The following is a 12,145-nucleotide window of genomic DNA, read 5'->3' as shown; positions in this document are numbered from 1 at the left end:
GGCCCCAGGCTCTCTCCCAGCTCTCCTCCTCTCTCTCTCTGGACCTTTGTAGTCTCCTCCCCTTGGGAGTTCACTCCATCCATAGTGAATATACTGACCCTGGAAGTACCCTACCCCACTGTGGTCCCTGCCTCGGATTGCCTACTGCTTCCCAGAGCCTTGCTTTGGGGGAGATCCAGGTCAGCCACGACCTCATTCCCCCCAGGTTCCACTCCTGCTTCTCCAGAATTTCTCTACCATTGACCCTGTGTGGATCAAAATGGAAACTCCTTGAGGGCAGGGTCTCCCCCCACCCTCTGTCTCCCTCCGTCCCTCCTCTCCCTCTCCCTCTTTCTCTCTCTTTCTCTATGTCTCTGTGTCTCCTTCCTTCTCTCTCCCTCCCTCTCTTCCTCTTCCTCCCTCCCTCCCTCCCCCCCCCCCCTCTCTCTCTCTCTCTCTCTCTCTCTCTCTCTCTCTCTCTCTCTCTCTCTCTCTCTCTCCCTCTCTCCCTCTCAAGTCTCTCTTTGTCTCTATGTCTCTGTGTGTGTGTGTATGTGTGTGTGTGTCCCTCTGTGCTACATAAATGTTAGCTCTCATAATTATTAGTATCTGTTGAACTGGACTGAAGAATAAAACATGACATGCTACTGATGATAAATAAAATAAGGCCACTGAATTTTGGCAGATTCACATCTGTAAAAGGAGGGACAGCACACAATAAACAGAAGCAGAGAGCTACAAAATGGCCATATGTCCAAGATCAGACTTGTAGAAAGGCACTTAGGATCCACCAGTGGCCTGGACATACACCTGGTGGCTGGAAATAAGAAGCCAAACCAAATGCCTTTCCTCTATTTACAATTACAGAAGGGGGAAGTGCTGATTATACATGGGGGGACGTGGTCAGAGAGTACACTGGAGGCTGTAAACACTGAGGAAATGAGTGCAGCAGGAGGGCTCTGAATGGGAGTGAAAGAAAAGGAATGCTTAAACTTCATATATCACCACCAAAACCCCCTCCACCCTGGAGCCTCTTTTATGAAGGGGGAAAGCTTCCAAAGGAAATTGTGGAAACCTCATCACTGGAAACATTAAAAACCAGATGGCCCGGGGCAGCGGGCACTATTCACAAGAGGCCAATCCTTAAGGAGGTGGAGGCAGTGACAAGAGGGCGAGCAGGCTCTCTGGATCTCTGGCTCCCTGACTCCGGGAGAGCATCCCTCGGATTCTGTCATCCTTTCACTCGAAGGACAAAGCGGTCTCCCAAAGTGGGGTGAGCCCCGCAGAGGCCTCTGCTCTCGAGGAGCTCGCCGTCCAGTGAAGGACCCGGGCCGCATCAATAGAAAGCAAAGCTGACCGGAGCAGCCTGGCTCAAACGAGGGTCCCCCAAACTCTGGGCAGGGGGAGCATGCATGGAGGGGCTCAGGGCGGGAGTCCAGCCCTCCAAGGGGGTTTGGGTTGTAGGTTCGGCCTAGGGGAACAAAGAATCTCCTTCTAGAAGGCAGAAATGGGGAGAGCACAGGCAGGGGGCTCCAATCCAAGGCATGCAGGGTCTCGGGCCTCTGGAGAGCAGAGACTCCTGTAGACGGTGGGTAAGGGGACTCAGGTCTGTTCTGAGACACCCGGCGGGTGCAGAAGGCCTTGGCCGAGGATGAGGTGGAGGCAGAGGGACGTCCTCCCTTGGCCTGTTCTCCTGGAGCCCCTGACCAGCACATTCTTTAATAAGAGAAGCCATCCGTGCTCAGCTCTGGCTCTGGCTTTCCTCTCTGTGCCCTGGCCAGCGGCCCTCCTGGCCCGAGATCCATCTACAAAGTGCAGGAGGCCTCTCTACAGCCTGGCAAGCCCCCACCCCAGAGCACTGGGCTTTGGGCAGCTCCCTTCTGGCCCCGACTGCCCACTGTCTGGCCTTCCTCCTTCCTCCCCCATCACCATCTTCCCCGTTAGAACCAAACATCTCAAGAGCGGGACTGTCTTGCTCGCTTGCCCTTGTGTCTCCAGAGCCGGGCCAGTGAGCGTCCACTGAGCGCTTTTTTCACTCGTGCCTCTCGCACAGTTCAGCCGCTCCACGGATTGGAGACAACTTTGTATGATCCTGGCTAGATTGGAAGAGTCTCCGCCGGCCGAGTTAAAGTACCGAGCAGGCCCTGGAGGGACGGGGCTCCGTCTGGCCCAGCAAGGCCGCAGAGGACAGTCACGGCCTCCTCTGCAGAGAGGCCGCTCGGGCCACATTCTCTATGGCGGCTCTCAAGTGGGCCAAATCTTTAAAACATTCCTATTGAGTAAAGAGTAAATGTTTGGGCTGGTACATGTTGGTGCTCTCGGCAGAAGCCACCCTGGAATCAGTACCATCCCGGAGGGGGCAAGGAAAGACGGGCCTGAAATCCTGGACTTTCTGCCCAGCAAAACCGCCGTATGTGGAGCTAGCGCACGCGGCACAGACGGCTTGCCTCCCTCAGTCGGTGGCCGCCCCCCAAATGCTAGCAGACTTTGCCGTCTAAGATGTGGCCTCGTGAAAACCAGTGGAGGTTCTGTCTTAGGAAATATTGGTGCCGGCAGTCGAGCGGGAAGGGCTGGGCAGCCAGGGTTAAGGGATTCGCCCCCCATCGCTGGGAAGTGCCTGGGGCCAGAGTTGAACCAGAGCCTCCCCTCTCTGGCCTGAGCCACCTCGCTGACCCTTTCCTGGGCACTGCTTAATCCAAATGCCAAAGAAGAGGCCCTCGGGAAAGCCCTCGAGGGAGGCAAGAGTTCCATTAGCTTCCTCTGGGTCGTGCCCTGCAGTCGGGCTCCCGGCGGTCAAGCACTTCTGGGACGTCCCGTTAACCTCCTCGGGACAGGCGTAATCCCAAAGCCTAGACCTTATCTCTCAGATCCATGCCCGATGACCGACCAGCTTGTCAGCTGTCCCACTTACCTGCCAAACAGAACCGTACACTGAGGTGCCCAGAAACCTTTTTTGACACGATACACGTTTCCCTGGGGAAGTCTTTGCCATGCCTATTCCTTTAAAGTCCGTCTGAGCCCCAGGGCTGACTGAGCTGTCCCTTTTTGGGCTCAGGATAGATGAGCCCATCCTGGCCATTAAATGAACTCTCCCTTTTAAACTAGAGGCTCCTGGTCTGGGGGATTTGTTTTCCTCTCGTCGCCCTCTTCTCTCCATCGCACTTGCCAGACGCCACTCCAAATCCAATTCCCCTGGAAGCTACAGATTCAAAAGGCTAATGGCTCATACAATTTTTGTTACTGAGCTGAACCCATTCAGTCTGTCTGGAGAATCCATTTTTCGGCCCAACTTCCTGCCACTAAAAAAAAAAAAGTTGGCAAGAAGGCGAGAAAAGGAACCATGCTGAGCCCGATTTCTGCAGCGATTCTCCAGGCTCGAGAGTCCTTCTTTGAGATTCAAACCTACACAAAACAGTTTTCTAGATGATCCTTTCATGAAACGGAGCAGGCTGCAGATTCTGAACCCAAGCCCCAAGCCAAACCTTGTCAGATGACCTGCTTCACTGGGCACACTTGGGTCAAAATCCACGGTCAGCCCAAACTGAAAAAACGAGCATTAGTTTGTTACGGTCGTGCCACAATTCAGGAGCAAACGTGACGTGCCAATCGCCACATCCTAACTAAGCAATAAGCTAGCCAGATGCACCTTCTGCGGAGGTGTCCAAGGGCCGTGAGGGCCGCGAGGGCCGGGGGGGAGAAAACCCAGCTACCATCCGTGGCCTGCAGTCTCCCAACTCTTCTGGGGGTCTATTTAATCTTCCCCCTCAAATGAAAGGAAATCTTACAAATTTACTTTCATTCTTTTACGGAGTTAGTTAATAATTTATAAAGGAAAAATTAAAGAGTAAGAAGTAGCGACTGTAATAAAGTCATTCTGCCTAAAAAACCATTTCCGTGAAGCTCTGCATTCCCACAGAATTGTGAGCATATTTCACAAGGCCATCTTCAAAGGGATGTTCTCGGCCCCTGAGGCTCGGGCCCGCCGCTTCATTTTACTTTATGGCAGTCACCGAGGAGAGCTTCCCTCTGGGAGAGGAGGAGCCTCGCGCTTACAGGGCTGTGCAGGCGGCAGAGGTTCCTCTCACTCCTGTCAATCCGCCCAAGCCACATCCAGCTTCATGAAAAAGCTACCGAAGGGAATTGCTCACGGTGGGGAAACTCCTCAGAAGTTACCAGCCCTTCCTGGGCATGAATGGCGGCAATGGCGGAGCCCTGAGTCCCGCCGGACCGGAGGGCCACTCGTGGGGTAATGAGTGCGCAGCCAGCGGTCCTCGTGCTCAGGAGGGATCGCTACCAGCTTGCCAAGGGAGGCCAGAGCCAGGGAGGCTGGGGAAGGCCCAGCCATCCTGGCCCCTTCCCAAGAGCCCTGGGGGCTCTGGCTGGCCCAATCTGGCCCAAGTGGGGAGGCGTGGGGAGGACTGGTCATTTCTGAGGGGGATGAGGCCGGGGCAGCAGGAAGGGGCAAAGAGAAGCTGTTTCCCAGGCCTTGGGCTAACTTCCCAGGATGGACACCCCGAGGCCTTTGCTCTGAGAATGGCCGTATGAAGCTGCCATCCTAGGGCAGACCAGTCTTTCAAAGGGCCCAGCTGCCACACAGAAGAACCGCTGTCCGGCCTGGACGGCCCCCTCAGCTGACCCTCGGGATGCGCATCCTACAAGTGTGTGTTCCATGTTGAAGTTCTTGGGGCCTCTTTTCAAACACTCTTAGGAAGACCATCTCTAGGGGTGTCGGCAGGCAGCTAGCTCCGTGCCCCCCAAATCCCTCCTCCAGCCCAGTCGATCGCGGTCTCCTCGCCTAGCCATTCCAATTCGCCAGGTTGTGTGTCTACTCAGGATGACAAGCCCAATCCGGTCACTGCCACAGCGGTCCTGGTCAATGCACTCTCGTGAGAGCTCACACGTATTTAAAATGTTACGTCTACACGATCATTTGGACCGCTGCTGAGTCAGGTGAAGAAATCTCGGTTTGAAGAGTAGCATCGTCGTTACTAAGTTCTCAGGAGACCCCCCCAGCGCCCCTCTCCTCAGCTTCCATATCTTTCTTCTAATTACCGATATTCCTTGTAGATCGCAGGAGGGCAGAATACAAACGACCACGTCAAAATCGCAATAAATGGCCTCAGTGGCAGCACGGTGGGCCTCCCTGCTGCGCTCAAGTCCCTATCCATTTCTAGGGGCTTCGGAAGTCCTGTAGCCCAGGCTCGCCCTCAGGGCCTCGGCACACCTGCACGGCAGCTCGCCCATAGGTCACCTACGGCGTCCATACATGGCACCAGCCGTGATCACAGTGTGGCGACAGACAACACCCAGAAGACCGAGGATGAGACAGAAGCCTGCAGCCCTTGGAGTGTGGGCAGGACTTGTGGCTGATGCAAATTCCGCAGAGAATAGAAGAGAAATGATGGGTGAATTGGTAGGGAAAACTGGAATTTAAAAAATCACCCCTCATAGGCAGCGTAAGGCGCATGAACTCCACATCTCAGAGGAGCGGCTGGCTGTGTATCTGCTGGATTTCCGGCCCGGCCCTGGCCCCGAGGGGCAGCATCCTCACCAGAGGGAAGCAGCATCCCCCCCGGGCTCTGAAAGCTCTCCCCTGTACTCTTCAGCACTGACCCTGCTGCCCTAACGTCGTCAGGACAGGTACAAAGAAAGGAGCCGACTTCAGGAGCCCCCCAAAGCACCATCTCACGAGTACCTGGAAGAACTTCGTAAATCTCGTCGTCGATCGCCTGGCCGTTCGCTGGGGGGCTCGTGGCGGGTGGTGCTGAGTCAACGTCGTCATATAACTCTCCTCTTTCATCGTCTTCCTCGGGAATGACGTCAGATTCCAGGTCTGCAACGCAGAAGTTCACAAAGTGGGTTTTTAAAGAAGGCAAAAAAAAAGTTAAAAAACGACTCTCCCTCAGTAGACCCAGCCCTGAAGCTCACTGGCAAATATCAGAGCCGTGTTCTCTGGAGCACGGATGAAATCATCCCCATTTCAGCCGGCACACGCGTGATACCCGTCCCCCAGGACTCGCCAACATGGAAAAGGAGCGTATTTACAGATCCGCGCAGGGCTCTGCTGAGATCATCCCTGGCTGAGTGTTAACAGAGCAGTTTACACATGGGAGCCGAAAGGCACTTTGAGCCCGCTAAGGACTAGGAATGTCTTCAAATGACTCGCTTACGCCATCGTTCTTACCTTGTAACACAAATTTCAGCTGGTGGACCCATTCCTCAGCATCTCGGGGAGTGGTCGCCGTGAACTAAGGGAGCAAACAACCCATCGAGTCACCTCCAGAGTGGAAGCAGTGGCCAATCCTTGTTCTTTCTTTGTGGGACCATTAGTAATTCTTTTCATGTCTAGTGGCACTTTCCTTGCAAGGATGCTCCTTATAACGTACAGTTAATTTTGACAAATTTACGTAATTGGAGCAGCGGATGATGGATTTGAAACTCTGATCAGCAGCTGGCAGCTGTGCAGAAAAAAACCTGCTTCTCTTCATCAATGTCAAAGCCGGGAGTGATGAGCAAAATTTGCCCTTGACAATTAGAAGACACCCATGAATTTCTTTAGACTGCTGGGTATAGTTTTCTTAAAAATGGTCTTGTCAGATACCAACACACTAGCTGACAACTTAATTAACTGGCTTTCAACTGCAATCTCAGATATTTAAAACTTATTAAACTTACATTCCATATTGATGCCTGCCTGATAGATCTTGGGATTGTGGAGCTGATCTATTCTTTTACCTTAGATTTTCCTCCCACGCCCTTAAATAATACAATCTCCATTAACACACAGATTTTTGATAACTGCATTCTCTCTGGTATAAAATTCTTCTAAAAAAACTCACACAAGCCCATTAAAACCGAGTATAAAAATGTTAACACTGACATGATAGATAATATATTGACTTGTTCTTTATTCAGAAAAGATACCGTTGGAACCGATTCTGAATTTTTGAAAATAAATTTCTTCCTCTACGGATGTTCTGTCTAAGCAAACTGGTGCTTTTTTCAGCGCCGTGTCAGACAAGAGTTGCTCCACCAAAATGTTAATATCTCTATAAATGAAATCAGCACATTTTTATCAACCTAATTTCAAGGCGACATAAAAAGCCCGACCTGATAGATGCGTTTATCTGGAGCTGAGATTTCAAAACAGCAATCTTTCTTTGCATCCTTCCTGAGGGTATTATTCATTCTGACGTTGTACCCATCTATAGCAAATTCACCTTTCTGTTGTTTGTCTGTGGAAGATAAAACCAAAGTTACAACTTCATTTACAGTACTGAATATCAATGCCCAGCAGCCTCTCTTTGATTCGCATTTTCTTTTCCAGTTCACACAAAAAAGATTCATTTTTTTCTATTTGTGTCCTTTTTCAAGTGTTGGGGGGGGGCAGGGAGGAGAGCCAGGCTCATTTCTTAATTGGGAAAATTTTTTTCTGGGGGGGAGGTTGGTGTTTGTTTTTAAAAGAAACCTTCGGGAGCCCCAAGAGACATGTTTGCAGATGGTGGTTTTATTTAGGAAGAACTGCATCGTGTGACACTTGTATCTGGGGAAAGCCAAGAACTGGAACTTGGAACTTGCCAGACAAGCTCACTATAAATCAGTGTCTCTTTCAGGTTCGGAAAACCTGTCTGGTTGGAAACTTCCTGACTTCCTTCACTCTTTCATTATCTCCCCTTGAAAAAAAATAAGCCGGACTCAAATGATCAGAATTCCTTCCTCTGCACCCTTCAGAGTATATGATGATTCTGGCTTTAATGCGCTCCCTGAACTGTCAGGGAGAGGGAGGGCTCTGTGCTGAAAATATCTGCTGCGGACACTCCAAGTTAGACGCTGCCCTTTAGTCTGTAAAGACGCCGAAACCGAGACGTCTAAAGTGCATCTGGGAGGAAATTCTAAACAAAACCCTATTTGTAGACGAGTGAAATAATAGTGTAGTAGACAGAAGCAAAAGAAGGAGAGATCTACTCGTTGGCCTCCGCTAGGGTCTGGGGTCCGCTGCTAAGTAAAGGGTGGAGGAGGGGAAGTACTTGCCAAGTCCTCCTGGCACCTTTAATAAATGCAGGGTTTAAGCTGAGGCAAACCACAAGCTCTCGGCTACTCGGGGGATCCACCTTCCACACTCAAGGCAAGGTCTGTGACACCAGCTTGCTGATGAGTATGTGGTGAGAGTGGCCAAGACAAAGTACCTGGAGGGGACGGCTAAGGCCAGGAGGGGGCGGTCCCGGGTTCAAATGGGGCCTCATCCACTCCCGAGCTGTGGTGTCGTGCTCCAGCCTTTCCAGACGCACCTGAACTGATGCGAAGTGAAGTGAGCAGAGCCAGGAGAACACTGTACACGGTAAAAGCAACAATGTACAACGACCCACTGTGGCGCCCTCGGCTCTTCTCGGCGACTCCAAGGGACACCACGGAAAGAACTGATGGAGTCTGAAGGCCGAGGGAACCAGAGACTGTCCTTTATTTTTTCATGGGGTTTTTTTTTTGGGGGGGGGGCTGTTTTTTCTTCCACAACATGACTAATACGGAAATGTTTTGCATGACTGCGCATGTAGAACCTCTATCAAACTGCTTGTCTTCTCGATGAGTGGGAGGGAGAGAATTGGGAACGCAACCTTTTTTTAAAAGAACGTTAAAAATGGTTTTTACGCGTAATTGGAAAAACAAAATATGAAAAAAGAAAACAAAATATGTGAAGAGGATATGTGTGGAACACTAGGGTTAACGCACACACACGCCCCTCTCTCGGTAGCTTTGGTAGTCACGTAAAGCTAGCAAAATGGTTTCTATATTTGGAATATGCAGTTTTTAACAAGGGAATTTCCTCCCCGTGACATCATGTACTAGACTACTCCATAGAGCTCATGCAAACATACCCACAGAGTGACCATGTTTCAGACTGACCAGTTATGGACATCGAGGAGAGGGAAGGAGTTAAGGAGAGAAGTGAGAAGATGGCGCCGCGGTCACCCCATCCATGTGGCAAAAGGGCAGAAGGGATGCCATCTCAGATGAATACTTCCTCTGTCTACAGAGAAGCAGGAGAACATGCCAGCGACTCCCTTCGCTGGACGGGCAGACGGCATCCCAGCCGGCCACAGTAAATCTATCTTGTATCTTTGGGGTGAAAAGAAGGCCCTCTATAGAAATAGTTCTGGCTACATGAGGCTTGCCGGGCCTTAAATGCTAAGACTTGTAAAATTAACTCTCTTTAGGGGCACCTTCCCAAAGTGCGATTTATACCTAACTGTCCTTTATGAGTCAGGGTACCTCAGAGTTGTCCTGCTTTGCATCTCTCCGATTATAAGGGATTGAGAACACTTTTTCGCGCGCTTATTAATAGTTGTGATTTCTTTGACTCTGTCAGTCAGAGTAAAGTAAAGATAATTAGGAGGTCACGATTCTTCAAAAAGGAAGAGGCAGGGAAAGCTCCATGATTTTGAATACCACGTAAACTGAGTCAAAGACGAGACCTCTCCACCCTTGTACCGAAGGCACTTGAGGCTCACAACAGTCACTCTTGACTCTTCCCTTCTGTTGGATGCCCTAAATCCAATCGTTGTCCATCTTATTCCTCCTTACTTTCTCCCCAACATCTATCGAGCCACATATGCCGCCCCCCCAACTAGATGATTCATCTACTTCAAACACCAGCGCCCAGACACCTGCTCCACTCCAAAGCAAGGGAACCCACGAAATTGTGCAGGCCCCATCCCCCAGGCTCTGAAAAGTCACAACACCTAGAATGGCAATAGCCAAGAAGATGCAAAAAGTCATGAAAAATTAGAAAGAAAAGTGATATATCCTTTACCATGTATTGTGACGGGGTGGCGTGCACATGCGTGCACACACACACGCACACACATACACACGGATCCAATTCCAGCCCTAACACTGAGCAAATCTCTCCTCAGCATCTCAGGCAGTTCTGGACCGACCACTTCCTAAGGTCCCCACACGGATGCTCTCACAGATCCAGACAAAACTACCACAAGGGACACTGATGCTGAGAGAGGAAGGGTGGGTCTGCCAAGCTCTCTAAGCAGCAGATTTCTCATCTGTAAAATGGGGACACTCTGTGCCCCATGTCCTTGCCCCTATTGTGGGAATCAAATGGGAAAAACTGAAGTGAGGGGGCAGCTAGATGGCAGAGTGCCAGGCCTGGAGTCAGGAAGACTTCTCTTCATTGGTTCAAAGCTGGCCTCAGATACTTCCTAGGTTTGTAACCCTGGGCAAGTCCCTTAAACCCTGTTGGCCTCAGTTTCCTCATCTGTCAAATGAGCTGGAGAAAGAAATGGCAAACTATTCCAATATCTTTCTCAAGAAACCCCCAAGTGGCCACAAGTGAGCAACAAACAAGCTGCCCCTTGATGTATGTGTGTAAAATGTACGCATCGTCTCAGTACAATTATTAAGTGCCTTTGGTAAGTTCTGAATATCTCCATGTTCAAGCAAATGTTTTTCAAGCTTAGCCATTGAAAGATATTCCACTCACTCTGCAAAGTTTCCTAATAAAATCTGCTCTTTACATCAGGGAGCTACTTCCCTCTGTGACTCCACTGGCTCCTCAGACTCATTCCTTGAGTCTGGCAGAGGAAACCATGCCCCTCGGTCCTGAATTGCACCAGAGAATTTAGTCCAAGGTAAATGCAACAAAGGAGAATTTAGCTTTTTTTAAATTAATTTAAGCAAAATCTCCCGTTTTATTAAAGCTATTTCCAATGGACGGTGCAGAAAAAAAGGACCAGTTCCTACCCTGAGTTATATCGTGCGAGCGTCAAATCTTTGCCGTTTTAATTAAAAAACAGTGGCTAGGAAGCATCTTGCTTAGCAGACGTTTGGCGAGGACTTGCTGGGGGCCAGGGACTTCGAGCACACCCAGAATGGCCTTTCCCAGAGAATCCTGCTCCGGGAGGATGAAAGGCGAGGGATCTCTCCTCTCCGCGCCACATCTTCCACCAAGGCATGAATCTGGTCCTAGGGCGAGACGTGCGGCTGCCGAGGAGACAGAATGAATGAACTGCTCATGTTGGGGGAGGAAAGGAGGGAAACTCCCACTGATTCCTAGCATTTGGCCAATATAACTCCTGCCTCCAAACAGCGAGTTCATAAGTTATTCATAACACACACGACAAAGCCCAAACCACAGGTAGCTCCTGTTCATATCTACATTCGGAAAGGAATCGGCGTCTCCCCATCGGGCATATCCTCCGCCCCGGCCCCCATAACCTCGGGCTCTCTGCCACCCAGAGCACAGCCGAGATGCCCAGAGGGGAGCGAGGGCCAGGGAGGGCTACATTATGGGGACGCTGAGGACATGCGGGTGACAGTGGCGCCAGGGCACAGGGGATTTGGAGGGAAGAGGCAGAGTTTACTTCCACGTCTATTTCTGACCTGCCAAAGTTGGGGGAGACGCTGGGGTTTTCACCTAGAACAGAGGGAGAAGTGAGGGGCGCCCATCAGGCAAGAGGAGGGGACCTCCAAAGGCACCGCCGGACCAACAGCAAGGGCACACCAGGAGATGCTGTTTTTTCAAGTAATTTATAAAATCAGTTTTTCACGATTCTTTGCAATGCCGATATCTGACACTGACTCCAGGGCGAGCAGCCTTTCCACGGAGTCGCCCGGTTGCCCCATCTTGCACATAGTAGGTCCTATTCACTGTCACAAACACAGTTTGATCCCACTTGTTCTCTGCAGCTGCTGCACCTTACACAGGTGGTAAAGAAATGTAAATCAGGGCAGAGGGAAGCAGCTCCTCGATGGAACCTGCGAAGCAGGCCCTTGCTCTGCTGTATCCTGGGGATTTGGGCTCTGCTTTTCTTTGCCTTTCTTAAAATATACTTTTGAAATTATTTTCACAAGAGCCCATGTCTAGGCTTTTAATGGAAACATGGAAAATTGGGGTTTCTATTTTACTTTACAGAATTCTCAAGATTTTGGAACAAGGACTGATGGTGAAATGTGAGCCCTACTCCTATGTTGGTGCAGCAGGGGGGAAAGAGTTCTCTCTTTCTCAGAGTTTAACTCCTGGGGGCCCCAGACAGTTACAGAGGCCTTGGAAGGGGTTCCAACACCAGGAATTCCCCACGGTGATGACATCACAAGCAAAGACTGCCCCCTGCCCCCAAAAGAGCAACTTTCATATCCCAAATGGCCACTTAATGAG

General features: G+C 50.6%; 1 protein-coding gene across 6 annotated transcripts in view; it reads right to left on the bottom strand.

Annotated features, from left to right (window-relative positions):
• SKAP2 (src kinase associated phosphoprotein 2) overlaps positions 1-12,145 on the bottom strand; it is a 149,462-nt gene that overhangs the window by 47,970 nt on the left and 89,347 nt on the right. For all 6 annotated transcript variants that reach the window (XM_056800445.1, XM_056800444.1, XM_056800443.1 and 3 more), the window contains 3 exons: positions 7,090-7,214; positions 6,164-6,227; positions 5,675-5,812 (listed from right to left, as the gene is read on the bottom strand). In XM_056800445.1, the coding sequence (XP_056656423.1) occupies positions 5,675-5,812; positions 6,164-6,227; positions 7,090-7,167 (280 nt within the window). In that variant the 5' untranslated portion in view covers positions 7,168-7,214. The remainder of the gene's footprint in view (positions 1-5,674; positions 5,813-6,163; positions 6,228-7,089; positions 7,215-12,145) is intronic.

Source organism: Monodelphis domestica, chromosome 5 (genome assembly GCF_027887165.1).
Source record: "Monodelphis domestica isolate mMonDom1 chromosome 5, mMonDom1.pri, whole genome shotgun sequence".
Lineage (NCBI taxonomy): Eukaryota > Metazoa > Chordata > Mammalia > Didelphimorphia > Didelphidae > Monodelphis > Monodelphis domestica.
The sequence above is the reverse complement of the archived record's forward strand: the minus strand, read 5'-3'. Positions and strand labels throughout refer to the sequence as shown.